Consider the following 17703-nt stretch of genomic DNA (forward strand, 5'->3'; position numbering starts at 1 on the left):
ATATTTGGGTTATTTTTACAAAAAGGTAGGCAACATTCTATCGAAGGCTGGTTCCTAACGTTCACTATATGCTAAGTGAGAATTTATATAAGGTTCTCAAATTGTTCATCACTGACGTCTACACAAGACTAATAAGGCACCATAATTCTCACCCATTATAGACTATGAATATATGGATTCAATTTAAATGAGAGTATTTCGCTTGTCATTGCAGATGTTATCATCTCATGAGAGCATAAGTACTCTATTCCCTTCTAAAAGAGATAGAGCCTGGGTATATAGCTCATGCATAATATGAATGTGCTATGTGTGAAAGAAAATGGTATCATAATTTTTATTTTATATGCCTTATAATTTATAAAGAATAATATATACATAAAATAAATAATGAACAAATGACATAATTAAAATGAAATGTATGTAAATTTTTATTACTATTGTTATTTTAAAGAAAACAAAATCAAAATCACAAAATTTAGAGTTAAATACCAATTAAGACCATTAAATCAAAATTGAGGATAACACCTAGTTAATTTTTTGGCCTGACTCTCTAAAAATATGATTTCCCAAGTGGAGACGCTAAGCTTTCGTAACAGTTTTTCAAGCCGCTAAACGAATTTGAAAATAAAAAAGAGTTACCACCAATCTTTTTTGGATAGGTGTGATTGGCCACCTATTAAAAATTATCCTTTTAATAAAAATTTTAAAATTAATTAAAACTTTATCAAAAAAATAATTTTTTAGGTCTGTAAAAATAGTTTAGGCTCGGGAGTCAATTGCACACAAAAAAAGATTAGCACCACCACGGCACCTATTTAAAATGATCCAATTAATTATGTGTTATCATTTACTTTTGGTATTTAAAAAAAATAATTTTGGTATTTAAAAAATTAATTTTCTCAATTTTCTTTATTGTAAAAAAAACATATTTATTATTATTTTTTTAGTATTTTTTCTATTTTTGAAAAATAAATAAGAGCCTTGCATATTAAAAAAATTTCAAAAAAATTTCAATACTTTAGCAATATTAAAAGGAACTTCCTCATTTAATGATCTATTAAGAATCACTATTCGAAATTTTCAAAAATTTCATCATCAATGGTTCATATTTATATTTAAAATCCATATTTGTAATGCATAGTATAAAATATAATAATTATAATTTAATCCCAATAGTGTTTTAAAAATACATTATTTATTATATTAAAAAAATGAGAAATCGTTATAAAAATTATACTAAATGCTCTAATAATTTGGCGGTATTTTGGATAAATTTTTTTATTTAGAAATTCCTAAAGAATCACTACTTTGACTTCTTTAGAATCTTATCTTCGGAGATTTTTCATTTACTTTTATAATCGGTATAAAAATAATGCACGTAGATTAATTCGAGATGTTATTGCATGAAAGTTCATTTTTAGAAATGAAAAATAACTGAGAATTTTTTTGCATGGAGTATCATTCTAAATATTCTAATTCTTTGACAATATTTTTAGCAAAATTCTCTCATCTAGAGAATTTTTTGGAATTACTAGGATATTTCGAAATTCCATCATAAAAAAATTCATAAAAATTTTTATTTTTTCAAATGCACATGCTACAAAAATGCTTACATGATACTACTTTAAATCTCCAACATTGAAATTATTCAAACATTCAAATTTTGTAACATATTTCTTTTTATTATTTAATTAAAATGATACTAATTATTTTAGAACAATTATTTAAAATCTCATATAAATGAATGCAATTGAAAAAGAATAAATAAACTAATAATTACCAAGCTATTGGGTTTAACCTAATGAAAAAGAAAGCCCAAAATTGTTCAAATCTAGCATGAAATGGGCCACAACTGGATTTGGTTTGACGGGCCGGGTAGAAAGCTTTGGAGTGGATCCAAGTCAGGTCATAGGCCACGGTCAGGCTGACCCGCTTGATTTTCCTTTCCTACAAACTTAAAAGACCTATTCCAAAACACCCATAAACCCAAAAAGAAAAATCCTAACAAACAAAAAACCTTTATTCTCACCATTTATTCTTTGTATGTTTTTTATTGCTTGTTTCCTTTTTTTTTTAATGTGATATTGTGTTACTTGATGCTATTATTCTTTGCTTGATTGGGTTCTTTGTTGAAGACTATGACATTTTTTTTTTTATGATTTTTGGTTTTAGGGTATGAAAGAGCGTGGAGACAAGTTGTTTTTTGAGTGTGTGGGTATAGTAGTGTGGCTTCAGTTAGGTTGGGTTGGTAGTGGGTTAGTATAGGGAGGTTGTTAGATGGCTTTGGTAATGGTGGGTTTCATGTAGGCTAGTTCGTTTGAATTTGGTGGTGTTATAAGTGGTCGATTGGTGTATGATGATTTTTAATGGTGGTGAATGGACGATTTTAGAAACATGCACTCAACTTGCAAGATATTATCTATTTTGACTTAAAGGTCTTACAGTTTATCCCACAAAAGATGTCTCACAAATTTGAGTTTAGATCTTTATAGATATATCATACCATATCTATACATTATTTTTCCAATTTAAAAGCTTGACGTTCTTATAAAGTTGAGTCCAATCATATAATCAAAATCATACAAGATGTTGGGATTCTAGAGATGACTCTCCACAGTATAGCACTTAGTGACTCTTACGGGCCCACCGTATAACACTTAGTGACTCTCATGATGTAACACTTAGTTTTCACCGACTGGTGACCGCTCTGATACTATTTGTGGAGACCTGCACCCAACCTGTGAGATATTATTTATTTTAACCTAAAGGTTTCATAGCTTTATTTCACAAAAGACGTCTTACAAATATATGTTTAGATTTCTATATATATATATCATAAAATATTCACACATTCTTTCAATGTGGGATCAGGGGCATCATAGCGGTTTAAGTGGTGGTGCAGGATGACCGATGATGTATAGTTGAAGATTGTTTGATCGGTAAGCTATCGAATAAAAAAAAACTTGCTTTTGAGCTATCCTCCTTGTATGAATTTTCCCCTTTATAAAATTGCTTGCCCCCAAAAATGAAACTCTCTTTATAGAGTTTAAATGAGATCATTATAGCACTATAATTCTAAACCATCCAAAATTTAGGAACTTAGTAGTTTGAGCTTATTGCAGCAATGGTGCTATTTTTGGAAGATTGGAGCTTGATGCATTTGGGTTATTAGGCTTATGATCAATTTGTGTTAGGAAGTTAGAGGGTTAAAAAAGTAAGGAAAAATGAGAGAGCTAGAATTGGGTAAGCAATTTGGGAGGAAGAAAAAGTCAATCTAAGGCAAAGTAGAAAGGTTGCTATGACAGTCAACCTTCACCCTTTTTTTTTTTCTTTTATCTTTTGTCTTTGATTTTTTATTTCAATTAATTTAATTAGTTAATCATAATAAAATGAAATTAGGCTTTAAAACTTGAAATTGGGCTAACATTGTATTTTAGGCCTTTAAGTCTAAATAAATAAAACTTTGAATTCATAATTAAATTGAATTGGGCCTTAACCATGCAAAATTATCCAAAAATGATTGATAAAACCCAAATGAATTAAAATGCTTGTGTTAGCCCAAATTAATATGCTAAGATCAAGTCTAAAAATCAAACAAAATTAAATCATTTAAGACAAAATTGAGTGTTTATAACGATAAAATGTTTCTTCAAATTTTTTTTAAATTTAATACAATCTTAAAGATTCACTTCTTCACATTGATCTAGTTCATTTAAAATTTTATCTTTAAAGTGCTTCTAAAAATATTTAGCTTAGATTAACAAAGAAAGAAAACTTTTTTTTTTTACCAATTGAATTAATCTTTGTGGGTAATATAAAATTTCTTAAAATATATATATAATATCAGTTTCAATGATAATAATAACTTCAAATTAATTTCTGGTTAAAGTTTTTTTTCTCTATATGTTGCATAATCAATGTGGTTTTAATAATTAATTCAGATTAAAAACGAAAGGAAATTGGAGGGGAAGGAGTAGGGGGGTTCTTCAATGGAATTTAATTCATAAAAAGAAACTTAATTGCTATAGTAAATGAGCTAATTTATAATTTTTAAGACTAAGAAAGATGGAGCATGTGCTTGGAGACAGGCAACAGCTGGTTTCTTTGGTGTCCTTCAATGATTAGAATAAATCTTCCATGGTCCATTCCACATGGCTAAATTCTAATAATATCTATATATAAGAAAAATTTTCAATTAATAATTTTATTAGAAAAAAAAAAAAAGAAAATTAAAATAGAAGTTGATGAATTAGGTGCTTGGAATCAAGAAATTTCTTCTAACTAACTGAGCCAAAATTCTTCTTAAAATTCTTCTTAAAAGGGAAGAGGTGCAAATTTTGAATTTCATATAGTTATAAATGTTATTGTGTTATTGAGTTCATCCATATGATCGAATATATATGTGAATTCTTGTTTGACCACGGAGACTAATGTTCCAAACAAATGGCACCAAATCTTTTTTTTTTTTTTTATGTTAGAAATTATAAAACAAAATAAATTAAACTAAATTAAATCGGGTTTATATATAAGTAATAAAGTCAATTATAAAGCATGTATTTTCTTTCAACTAAAAATCATTAACCAATCATTTTTTTTTTCATTTAAAAAAAAAATTGAATCATATTTTTTAATAAAAAATATGATGTATTTATCGTTAAATCAAATAATCCGATACAAATCCGTCATGATTTTCGAGTTTAGATATTTTGGGTCATGATTTTGTTGCCAATGTTCAACCGCAGGCCATAAGTCTTAACCATAAGGCATTAAAGCAGATAATTGGTGCTTGAATCCATGAAGAAGCAAACCAGACCTTCATAATATTATTATACGATAATTTGTGCAGGATTGAATGGTCATTTTATAATCCAAATTAGCCTTTTTTTTAATAATTTTTCACACTTGATACTTTTAAGGAAATGGTCATTTTGGGATTTTTATTCTCGAAATGATAGACCATTGGTTCAAGTAATTAACAAACGAACAATACATCAAAAGATAATACTGTAGGACAATTCTTAAATTGGTATAAATCCTAAGAAAATGACAATTACTTATAGTGCAAGTTTGAGTATTTGAATATTTTCCAATTATTTATCCTATAATATATTTAAATTCTAGTATCAAGTAATAAATTAAGGATAGTTCAATGGTACTTGATTAAGTACTATATTAAAAGTTTCAAATTCGAATATCAATCGTAATTCAAAAAATTTTTAAAAAAATCTCAAAATATTAAACAAGACATTTTCACAAAATTTCCATTACTAATTAAGTTGGAGTAAAAAATCTGCTTAAAAATCAATAAATGGTTAATTTAATGATATTGAATTTGGTTTTAGGTTAATTTAATGATGTTAGATTCAGTTTTAAGCTAAAGATCTTGAATTTGATCGTAATTAAAAAAACTAAAAATATGAATAAAAGCGTTTTCGTAAGATTCCTAATACTAATTAAGTTGATCTCTAGAAATATTCCACGTCTATTCTAAACATTTTCAAGGCAACAACCTCGAAATAATTGTAATTTGGAAATCATTTAAAGTAGTGCTCCTTGATGTTTAAAGGGCTTATACGGATCAATCATATAGATTGAATGAACATCCAAACCATCTAGAAAAATCTTTGGAGATTGCTTTCTGTCATCAATGAAGATAGGATATCATTGCTTAATTGGACTGCATCAATGGAAAGTTCATAAAAAATTCTCATCTAAATCTATTCAATCTTCCACTGATCATTGATACATTAAACTCGAGGACTGTTTATTTACAAGAAAATTAATTATATCTTGCACGATTAAGTATTGTACGAGTTATTGCTTAACCAAAAAAAAAAAACAAAAAAAGAGATTGTATTTCTAAAAGAAATTCCCAATAATGGGATCCGTGAATCCCTGATATCAACCAGCTTTATGCATGAAGTTCTTTCATGACATAAATCCTCGATTAGCACTATCTAGCCTTGTATCCAACAGATCACTTCCCAAAACAGATAATTTCACCAAAAATAGCATTTGAAACTAGGATGATTCACCAACAATCACATGATTTGTTGGTAAAATGATTAACTCTTTGTTCTAGTTATCAGTGTCCAAATGTTGACAACCTCAAATACCAAAACAAGAAACTCGGATGATTCTTCTTGCTCTGCATTCAAACAAATGTTGGAAATCGATTGTTTTTCTAAAAGTGGATTTCCAGCTATCTATTACAAGTTAACTGAATAACTTTGCCGGTTGGGTTGAAAATGACAACCTGGGAGAATGAGATATGAAACAATGACTTCGACTTCCCGTAGCAATAACTTGAGAGATGAGGAGCTTCACTGAACTGGATTTGTTTCACCTGATATAAATGAAAAGTTTCGGCTAAGAATGGAAATGCAACAACATACAATATGGGAAGAAGCTTTTAATAATGCTAGTTTTAGTAAAACTACTAGCCTGTCTGGAAGACCGGATGCTTCCAATGAAAGCAACCAAATGAAATGTTTCCAAGTAAATTCTTGTATAGGCTTTTCACAAATGAGAAATTGGTTATGATTTTCAAACATCTATAGTAGTCTTACATGCCTCTAGAAGTACCAAATTTAGCAACCAGAGAAATGGCTGCAATCACATACTTCACAATTTGCCCATCTTCAAATTTACTCTTTAGCCCTGAGATCGTCCTACAATAGTACAATCAGTAGGTAGCAACATGGTATGCACTGTGTATGCCAAACAATTTCAAATACCAGTAGGAAAACATGGTCAAAGGATGACTGGAAAGTTAGTTATCATGAGAAATCTTGTATGGACTCTGGTGCCTTCATGAAAATTGCACCTGGAAAACAATAGGTAAAAGATAAAGCAAGGGTTATTGGTCCCGGAATACAGATGGAAAAGTTTATAGAGAAAGGGACTTACCTGTCAATTAGTATAGAGGCCAGTTTCCATTTGAATGAATGAGAATTGAATTCCATGGTAATCTGAATCTTCCAGAACAAATCGACACTATCTTGCTTGCATTTGTTGAACCTCTTCATGGATAGAATGAAAAAGAACAGTTGGAATATACCTCTGACCAAAGCTAGGAAATATAACCTACATCGTTAAGGACCATTGAAAGACATATTAGAAAGAAGTAACCCAGTTGATTGTAGCTATCTAATAAATTTGCGACAATGCTAGCAAATTGTGTGTGTGTGTGTGTGTGTGTATGTATAATATACACACACATGCAAGTATGCATGCTGTCTTGTCTACCTCGATGCTAGTGTACACCAGAAATATATACGTCTGTTGTTTGTTTGAGGTTTCTGTATGTAAATTTGCATGCTGTATTGTCTGCCTTGAAGCTAGTGTAAACAGGAAAGAGAGCTTAAATTGGAAGCATATTTTGATCTGCCACTGGGATAAAAAAGGCATACTGCTCATTTTTCCTGCTTTCCTTCCAAGGAACTTTAACATAATTGTCTGCATAGCTTCACTTTTGATAAAATTAGAGCACATTAGGAGCATTTGGACTTTGTAGGTAAACCTATTATATTTGTCCAAAATAATACAGTAGGATATAATGATGGGCTGTTGAATTTTCTGGAGCAGTTAGTAAACAAATTAATGTAAAATTTTAGTCAGAAGTCCTATTGACAATAAAAGCAAGAGATTATTAAACTAATTATCATCGGTTGAACTCGCTATCCTGAATTTCATTGATCCACCTTCATATGGAATCAAATAGGTCACCTCAATGGATCTGACGGGAACATTATCATTTTTCCAAATCAGTCCATCTCTCAGCCCACAACCAATAGCATATAAGGTATCAAGCAAGCACCAGAAAATTTTCCACTTTTGAAATACTCATCTCGTTGAGTAAATTCCATCATTAATCATGATCTTTTCAAAATGTTTCATTTTCATCTGTGGCCTAAAAAACTAACCTTTTCATCCACAACCTTTTGAATTTGTTCCATCAACATCCAGTTAAAATTTAATGGAATCTTCCACGTATATGTCCACCAAAGTCCCACGTGACAAATTTCATCAATATTCTATTCAAATTCTATCCATATTCTATTCAAATTCTAATGGTGTACTCAGGATGGATGAATTTGGAACAAACGCAAAAGATCATTGTGGAAAAATCGAGGTTTTTAGATAATGGATGAAAATGAAACATTACTAAATGGTCAAGGACTAATGATGTAATTTACTCAATCTTGATCAAAAGTATGATGCCCTCAAAGTATTATGTGAGCCTCTCAAATCTTTACTGGTTGAAAATCCCTCCAATACTTTTTGGACCAATAATAACCAATATACTTATCATCGCCATCTATAATACAAAAACCACACATGCAAATCATGATAATGGGGTATTGATTATTATCGGTCCAAAAAAGTAATGAAGGAAAGCCAAGTCTAGCAGGCATAGCATTGGATGTTTATAATTAATTGATGTCAGATTATTGCAGTATTCTTGGTGATCTTTTCGAATGTCAATCAATCTATATTTATTCTTACTCTTTCAAATTTGCAAAAAGAAAGTAAAAACTAGCAAGGATTTTTTTTCATTGAAAGGCAATAAAAACCATGTCAGGCTTAAGTTTTTAAGTAAGAATATTCGAAATATATTCAATGGCTACCTGAATCACTCAGAAAATGGAAGAAAAATTTCTCACCACAATAAGTTTTCCAGCATTCTCAGGCCTTTTCACTAAGCTAATCGAAGCAGCTGCGGCAGCTCTAGATGAAATACCAACCTAAAGACAAAAGAATCCTAATCAATTAGTAAAACTGGATGAATTTTTTTTGTTCAAAAATAGTGGCCGGTTCTGAAACACTGCCTTAATTTAAATTATAGGATCAAACTGCATTTTTTTTTTTCATGACTGACACACACAGGTAAGAAAGTTCCATAAACCCCCTACAACAACCCCCCCCCCCAAAAAAAAAAAAGTTGCAGTCTGACTTTGCTGCCTACTTTTAGCAAAAGCTTTAGGGTTGAACTTTAAGAAGACCATCTCAATTCTGCTAGTGAAAAACTTTCAGCCGAATCATAAGTAGACCTCTTTTCATGAAAGGTGGGAGCTCATGGTATACGAGGAAACACTATTAAAAGGATCTAGACTGAAATATCTTTGCATATTACCAGCAGACCTTCCTCAAGTGCTAATCTCCTTGCCATATCAACAGCTTCATCATTGGTGACCTACATTTTTTATGCCAACAAAATCAATATAAAAAGGTTCATGTAACTAAATAGCAAGACAAAACCACATGCTAAACCAATAAGAAGCAAACCCAATGGATCAAGTTGTTAGTGGAATGCAGGGACTCAAATGCAATATTATCCTGCAAGATCATCATTTTGAATGCAAGTCCAAACACCTGAATACCACAAATAGACTCTTTGAGAGATAACGAGTGGAATCTTTATAGACCAACACATCAAGATCATCTCAAAAGACATGGTGGATTGAGGGTTGGGGGAACCTTAATTTTGTTGGATATCCCATTTAAAAACAAGATTATAACCAAGTCAGAAACACTTATTGTCTTACACAGAGACAGGAGAAGCGCATGCATATTAGACTTAGATCATTTGATATGATATAAAAGAGGACCCCCCCCCCCCCCCCCCCCCCAGGGTAAACTGCTCAAAAGTTATCAGTGACATTTCATGAAAAAGGCTTATACTTAATGTCAAGATGCCTAGGATGCACTTGCAAAACTTTAATAAGCGAATAGTACTGATTATTGATAAAGAACCTAGCATTTCATTACAAGTTAACCTGCTGGTATGCTCTAGCTCTTACATGTTAGTCTGTCACTCAAAGAAATTTTGTATTCAATGGATTTACACACTTTATGTCCTCTAACAACTTAGATAAACAGGCTCTCTAATGAGACCACTTCCGAGTTATACAAAAAACATTTGACATATCTTGTTTGAAGGTCAGTCAGACTAGTCATTTGCAAGAATGAATAAGAGAGCACTGAAGTGAACTGATGAGCACCCTACATACTTGGAGAGGAAAAATTCACAAACAACTAACCAAAAAGAATATCTGACATAATCGCAATAATGTGTGCCATAAAACTAGTTTTTTACAGAACAGAATGTTGGAACCAGAGAAAAACTAAGAAATCCAAGTGGTATTCCTCTACATCCTGAAAAGAAAAGAAGTGAGAAAATAGAGGGAAAGACAATCTTCACCTCGATAACTTCATCAAGCAATTTAACGTCCAGGATGCTTGGCACATAACCTGTACCAAAATTTTTTATGCTATTAGCAGCAAAAGCCAAACAAATACATTGAGGTAGAAACAGGCAAAAGAATTTATGTTATGAAGATAAAAAGATTTTGACCAGGGTTTTCTCCAGAGATTATACTCCTCTCCGCAGGTTCCACACCAACTACCTGAGTAAACAATAATATTAAAGAAGGAAAACTTACATGTAGTCAATAAGAAGATAAAAAAGATTGAGATGGATGCAGCAAAATACACATTAACACTGCCAATCAGCAAGACCATAAAAGAACTACAAAAAATACAAATCAATGTTTCCTGCTGCACCAACCTTTCCCAAATGTGTAATACTGACATTATTAAAAAGAAAAGGAAAAAAATTTTCAATAATGTTATGTTATTGAAATTTCACCCCTAAAAAAACAAAAAACATCTCAGGTGAGTAATAGTAGCAAGCTTGAGAATTTCAGTAAGCACTAAGGCTGTAAAATTGTAATGAAATTCATAACAGGCTTAAATAGCAAAGAGACCTTAATTTCTTTGTTCATCATTTTCAAGTAACATCCAGTGCCTGTAACGGTACCACCAGTTCCAATTCCAGCAACAAGTATGTCAACATTACCCAAAGTATCCTCCCATATTTCTGGTCCTGTAGTTTCAAAATGAATCTGCAGTTCACGTAAGAATATTTTAACATAACTATCTCAGAATAAAATATCAGCGGATATGAACATTTAGCCATTTAGGTAAACCGACATCATTCAAAGAGGTCTACTGTGAGAAAAAAAAACATTACCTTTGTATTAGCCATATTATCAAACTGTTGAAGCATGAAGGCATTTGGATTGTTGAGCACAATTTCTTCAGCTTTATCAACAGCTCCTTTCAAGCCCTTTTCTGGGTCTGTCAAAACAATCTCTGCTCCAAATGCACGTAAAAGGATCCTCCTTTCAAGATTTATAGAAGCAGGCATAGTTACGATAAGCTTAGAACCCTTAGTTGCTGCAACAAAAGCAATCCCAAGTCCTGTATTTCCACTTGTCGGTTCCACTAATATGGTCTGCAGATGGACATAACCCGCAAAAAATATTATACGTAATCATGCTAAAAGAACAGGTGGTTTCCACTGTGTAAACGTGTCTAAGACTATAAGCCCTTGAATTTTTGGAAATCAATGGCATATTTGCAGGGACTTTCTTCAAGAGCACTAGCAATAAAGAGAACAATGTTAACCTTCCCAGGAGAAATTGCTCCACTATCTTCAGCCTCCAGTACCATACCAAGACCAATCCTAAAATGTCAACCATTGAAAAACAGAAAAAACCAGTCATTTTTAACATATTTTCAATAGGCATACAAGAAATAAAACTATGAACTTGCACATTATGGTACATATTGAGGTCATCCACAACTTTTAAGAGCCTCCAGTTCCATTGATGACTTGAAGCACAACCAGAGAGATGATTCATGCCCCAAAGTTGCATTAAAAGATGATCCCATCCATATGGCGAATCATTCATTAACAGAAATTGCTGTTTACCTACCATTAAAGGCTAAATACACTATTGAACGCTTAATAGACAAAATATTTACCTGTCTTTGACGCTCCGACAAGGTTCCATGGATTCAAGTTTTGCAGCAATGTTTGCCACGCATCCTTCTGTAACTTTGTTGAGATATATCATCGGAGTACCACCAATCAACTACATCAATTTTGTCACAGTTGCACAAAATCAGTAAAGCTATGAAACATAAGCACTATCAAAGTTTAACAAACTAAGGCACAACACTTACCACAGGCACCAATTAAAGGTAATGGCATAAAATTGACAACAACATGGTGAAAGGATAGGCAGTAAGCCACAATGATGACTAGACTTTATGAATCATTCCAACTCTTAAGATGGAGATGTAATTACCAGCAACTGAAGGAGGTTAAAGAAACAACAAAAAAGGGAAAACCTTTCACATCCAAATCCGTAGCAAATCTCACAGCATAATTCACAATCATATTTTTTTTTAACATAACTCTTTCTTCATAACCAGTAAATGACTAAATCCTAATAACAGGGTCTATCCTAATGTAATCAATCAGTTAATTAAATTATCTGGAAGAAACAAAAAGCAAAATTAATCAATATTCTGTAGGAGAATATCTTTTGCACAGTATTTTTACCCCTCATTTTCTCAACGGCCAAAGAAAATGCCATCATATACACTCTTAAATCACACTAATCACTTTCTATTCCCCAATTTAAGGAAAAGTATCACTACACCTATTTGAAATGGTATCCTTCAAAACAATAAAAGCAAAGAAATTCAAACATTAAATACAACCAAAATGCTCTTAAACCACGCCAATCACTTTTGCTTTTTCCCATTCAAGACAAATTACCAAAAACCCATCAACAATCTTAGCCTCAAACCCCAAAACGAAAACAAAAGACAAGAACTTTAACATAAAAAATACAATATAATTTCCTGGAATTGAAGGGGAAAATGGATATAAAAAAAAAAAACCTGGGTTACATCTTCAGCAATGTTAACAGCTTCAAATTCCTCTTCTTGTTCTTCTTCCTCTTCTTCTTCAACTACTAAAGAAGAAGCTCCTTTTGTTGCAGCAAAGGAGCCATTCTGTACATTGAATTTAGTTTTATTATATAATGCAAAGTTAACTGAAGCTTTGAAGGGTGGAAAAGGGTGCCGTTTGGGTGGACAAATAAAGGGTTTTGAAGGAGGAAGATGAAGCAGAGAAGATGATTGTGCCATTTCTTTTCTTTTCTTTTTTCTTTTTTTTTTGCCCTTTACTGATGAGGTTTTAGATCGGGTTTTCTTTTCCTTTTTGTTGTAGAACCCTTATATCTTCGTTTTATTTCATATTTAACCTTACAAAAATTGCCCTTATGCCCCTCTTTTTTTCTCTTTATTATTTATTACCTTCCCCTTTTCTTACCAATTGCCATTCTGAAACTTATGGGCTAAAGTCAAGTCTAGTCCCTTCTCCTGTTTGGGCCTTAGCCCAAAACTTTCCTATGTAATAATGACTTTTTTTGGAGAATATAAACATAAACTCCTTAAAAAATATACATTTATTATTGAATTAAATGTTCAAATATTATATGAATAATTAAGTTCAAACGTGTTTGATTAAGTATATAAAACAATTGTTTTAAAATTTTGATCTGTATTATGGCTTGTGAACCATGTTTCATATTAAAAATTTTAAACCATCTACAAAGTATAACTTAAAATGAAATTGTGTTTTCACAGCTTGGAATATGAAATTATAAAGGGACATGAGAAATTTGTTGGGGTTCTTCAAGACAAGTAGCTTAATTTGGATTACAAAATTATAAAACTGGAGAATGTGCTGGTATCTGATGTTCAACTGCAGAAAAGAACATAATTTTACATTATAGAATAGACAGGTCATAGCAGCAGACCTCTTCAATCCAGGCATAGAACTTCCACATAACTGAGCAAAACCTTTGTGAAAAACAAACCACTATGTACCACTCTTTCAGGACAAATAAGTTGCGTAAAAACGTGTACACAAATACAAAGATTTGAACCAATTTTCAATACTTCAACTGATTCAGACTTTAGTTCCATGGAAGTCATATACCCTTTTTTGGGGGGTGTATAAGGGAGACCAAAGTCTTAACAACAAGGGAATGAGATACAGGTGCTGAGATTTGAACTTCGGATTTGTTTTATGCCACGATGACAGAATGTGCCAACTGAACTAACTTCTGGATTCTTCACAATTGAAAGGTTAAGTGCCTAGACCTATGGGCTTTTTGTTCTTTAAAAAAAAAAAAATCTGTTTCGGTCTCAAAATCCTAATGCCTTTGATATCAAGATCTCTAAAATGGTTCAAATCCATAAAAAGGATGAGAATTTGTGTTCCAATTCTCACCAGAAGTTATGTGGTGCAGGAATAGTTCTTAACCCTCTCTCTCTGCGAGGAACAGAATGAAAGTATCTCCTAGATTTGTTTACCTTCATCTTAATAGCAGGTACCTTGTGTGCCAATGACTGCCATATCATTTGAACAGCATCACCTTCCTTTGATGGATATTGAAACTCAAATAAAGGCTCAACTTCTTTCAACTTCTCCCACATTCGAGTCCATTCTTCCTTCTTAATGCTCCTGATGAGGTTTATAAGGAATTTTTCTTTGAGAGCATCAGATGTACGAACGAATAAGCAGAATTCGGAGTAGTTGAGAACATCTTCATACGGGAGCTCAATCTCATCACTGATAATGACAGGGACACAATGGCTGGCAATGGCATCAAAAAGGCGGTTTGATGATGGAGTGTCACCTGCTATGTTTAGGCAAAATTTGGATGAGTGCATTCCCTGGCTAGCTTTGTTCACCCCATCCTTTTTAACACTTCCAAACGAGAAATGTACATCTTTTTCATCCCTTAGAAGATAATATAACTCTTGTCGAGCAAATCCACCCTACAAACATAAAGGGCTTTCAGTGAGTCAATTCAATCAACAATTTCCGTCCTGAAATTCTCTCAGAACATTGACTTGGATGACAGAAAAACAAGAACAAATTACAAAATAGACAAAACATAACATGCAAAACCAGTCTTACATATGATTACACTAACATAAGTTCTAAGCATATACATAAAACAGAATTCCAGGTAAAACCAACAGAATTATATCAGAGAAAAGGCACTTACATCTTTCCTGTATATGGCTCCTTGGAAGAACAGTAAAGTTTTCCGGCTATCAAAATCAGATGTATCATTGACATAGCTTTTGATTACATGTTTGTAAGGTGCAATCACATCTTTGTTAACATTTGCTATATTCAGTGGATACCTACCAAAATCTGCGAGTATGAAAATTGCAGGCCACAGTTGCATCCTAGCATTTAACATGCTGTTTGGATGGTGAGCCATGATAACATGGTCTCGTCCCCCTGACATCTTCCATTCCTTTTGAGCTGTCACAAACTTCACCAACTTGGCTTGCAACACCTTGTTCTTGCTCCTCTTCTGATGGGGGTTCACCTTGGAAAATCGATTATAGCTCAACGAAGAAAAGAAAGGTATAAATATGAGATCAGCTTCGCTAGAATTTTGCACTCTGATTGCAACACGGTTATTGGGATTGTCAGAAATTTCTGATGCCAGCAGGTCCAATGTCAGCCAATATTCTATACTATGCTGCAAATTCAATCCACCAGGATAGGATGGTATACTAGTTCTAATATCAGGCCAAACACTACCGCCTTCGGGCTTCCAATCCAAGAGTCCAAAATGAAAGTCAGGGTCTAAATCATACATGAAAATCTTGAGTGGTTCTTTAACATTCCCATTACAATTCATAGCACCATCCTTATCTTGGAATCCTTCTTCTCTCTTTGGAGGTTCTTCTCCTTCTCCTTCTTCATTATTTGCAAGAATTGCTCGACTTGATCCATTTGAAGATTCAACATTACTCTGACTAGAAGATTCAGAATTGCCATTGTTTATAACGGTACGAAGCTTTTCAGTTGGCAGCAATTTACGATCAAAGAAGCCAGAATGGCCTGTTGAACGTAACACAAACAACCAGGATAATACAAACAACATTGTAGTTGTCAAAAACAAGCAAAAGAAAGATTTCCTGGTGATAGAAGATCCTTGCTTCTCAGCCATGGTGATGTATATAATAATCCAAGAAATTGAATCCACTATAACAAAAAGAATACGTATCCAATTCCCAAGAATCTATATAACCTCTATATTGAATTCCAATGTAGAAAAAAGATTCAAATCACTTACACAAGCCATGAATCCACAACCATAATATCTCTATCTACTTTCTTTCAAACCGCAAGACAAAGGAATCAACCAATGTAGAAAACAAAACAAACCCAGAGTGAAAAACCAATCCAAAAAGATTGGAACGGAAACCACTGTTTGTGAATTGTTATTGATCAGCAAGGAAATGGAGAAAAACTGTCAAATTGGAATCAAGCAAACCAAACAATGGGAAGTAGTTGTTGTTTCAAGTTGTGACGCTTTTGATTGTTGTTTCTTTTTCAGTTTTCTCTCAATTTCTCCCTCGTTCACTCGTATGCAAAAGATTGAAAGAAAACAAAGCGTGGGAATAGGGTCTTTCTAAAGAAGCGGGCTTTGGTTTTCTTTGCACAAGACTTCTTCCTCCGGTGTTCTGCCTTCCTCTTTTCCCTTCTTATAAATAAATAAATATAGATATACATATTTAAAATGCTTTCAGTTCTTTTGTTTTCAGCTATGGCATTTCCTTTTTTTTTTTTTTTTTGGAAATAAACTTGGTCCATTTTGATGATTTATAATGTTTGTAGTAATAATTCATTTTAGCATGTAACTTTTAATTTAACATATGCACATACTTTTCTTTTATCAAGAAATGCATATATTCTTTTCTTTCTTATGGAATATATGCATATATTCATAGTTTAAAATTTGTTATGACCCAAATTAATTTAACAAATCTCCAAAGTCCCTTAGTTAAAACATTTTTTACTACAAAAAAATCATCAGTTTAAGAATAAAAAAAATTAAAAACATTAAAATCTATTTTAAAATTTAAATTTATTGATCATTAAATTTTTAAATATAATTTTATCAACGATTTAAAATAAATTTCACATTTCTTTCCAAGTCAAAATTTGTTAGTGGTTTCTTCTCTAAATTTCCTATAGCTATAACAACCCCAAACCAACGACCTTAAAGCTATCAAATTGGGTGAAAAGGAAGTAGGTGGTCAACCCATTCATTAATGGCTTTGGACTAAATTGTAGAACTCATTCATATGAGAAATCTAGGGCAGGTAACTTAGCAATAATAAAATGGGTTGAATATTGTAATGCTGACAAATTTTACCGCTTTTGTAGATCAGAATGGAGAGTGACACATCGCTCTAGGATAATACCAAAAAAAAAAAAAAAAAGTTTCAAATTGAAATTGAATTTACAATTGACCTAAAGTCAATAATGCTAAATTTAAATATTTATTATAAAATAAATTTTATAATTTAATATATGATATATAAATATAATATAAAAATAATATGATTTAAAATTTTAATATTAATTATATATGAATTTAATATAATAAAAAATATATTTTAAATTTTTATATCAATATAATTTTTAATTTTTAATTTTTATATAAAATATGATTAAAATATATAAATTTTAATGTTTTATATAATATAAATATATGAATAATCAAATTTACTATAAATATAAATCATGAACTTCTAATATTTCATGATTATTATAGTAGGTTGAACACACAATCTGCCTGCTTAAATAAATGGATGTGAATTTTCAATGGCAAGAAACCCTTTTTTAATTTAATTAAAGCTATAATTAATACGTGTGTGTTCATCCAGTTTCTCTTCATGAATTTAACACTTCCTTCACTTAATTCAACAAAGTTAATCCAGATTAATTATTTGTAATTA

General features: G+C 31.7%; 2 protein-coding genes across 19 annotated transcripts; both read right to left on the reverse strand.

The window, feature by feature from the left end:
- Positions 1 to 5997: 5997 nt before the first annotated feature.
- On the reverse strand, positions 5998 to 13090 carry LOC111276993 (S-sulfo-L-cysteine synthase (O-acetyl-L-serine-dependent), chloroplastic-like). 18 transcript variants are annotated; one of them, XM_089763840.1, is made up of 15 exons: positions 12769 to 12909; positions 12034 to 12164; positions 11833 to 11942; positions 11473 to 11530; positions 11036 to 11299; positions 10770 to 10907; positions 10358 to 10409; positions 10205 to 10254; positions 9289 to 9375; positions 9137 to 9196; positions 8667 to 8747; positions 7249 to 7340; positions 6910 to 7086; positions 6445 to 6826; positions 5998 to 6346 (listed from the first exon to the last, which is right to left on the reverse strand). In XM_089763840.1, exons 3-14 carry the CDS (start codon positions 11922 to 11924, stop codon positions 6754 to 6756), a joined length of 1224 nt encoding a protein of 407 aa, XP_089619966.1. In that variant the 5' UTR covers positions 11925 to 11942; positions 12034 to 12164; positions 12769 to 12909; the 3' UTR covers positions 5998 to 6346; positions 6445 to 6753. The 18 variants fall into 18 exon arrangements, with proteins under 18 accessions (XP_089619966.1, XP_089619967.1, XP_089619968.1 ...); XM_089763841.1 differs by lacking the exon at positions 12034 to 12164 and having other exon boundaries at positions 7249 to 7466; positions 12760 to 13090; XM_089763842.1 differs by lacking the exon at positions 12034 to 12164 and having other exon boundaries at positions 7249 to 7471; positions 12760 to 13090.
- Positions 13091 to 13540: 450 nt separating this feature from the next.
- Positions 13541 to 16516, reverse strand: LOC111276992 (putative arabinosyltransferase ARAD1). Its single transcript, XM_022863055.2, has 2 exons — positions 14943 to 16516; positions 13541 to 14709 (listed from the first exon to the last, which is right to left on the reverse strand). Exons 1-2 carry the CDS (start codon positions 15903 to 15905, stop codon positions 14155 to 14157), a joined length of 1518 nt encoding a protein of 505 aa, XP_022718790.1. The 5' UTR covers positions 15906 to 16516; the 3' UTR covers positions 13541 to 14154.
- Positions 16517 to 17703: the final 1187 nt, after the last annotated feature.

Source organism: Durio zibethinus, chromosome 7 (assembly GCF_047325235.1).
Source record: "Durio zibethinus cultivar Kanyao isolate XHJ-2024 chromosome 7, ASM4732523v1, whole genome shotgun sequence".
Taxonomy (NCBI): Eukaryota; Viridiplantae; Streptophyta; class Magnoliopsida; order Malvales; family Malvaceae; genus Durio; species Durio zibethinus.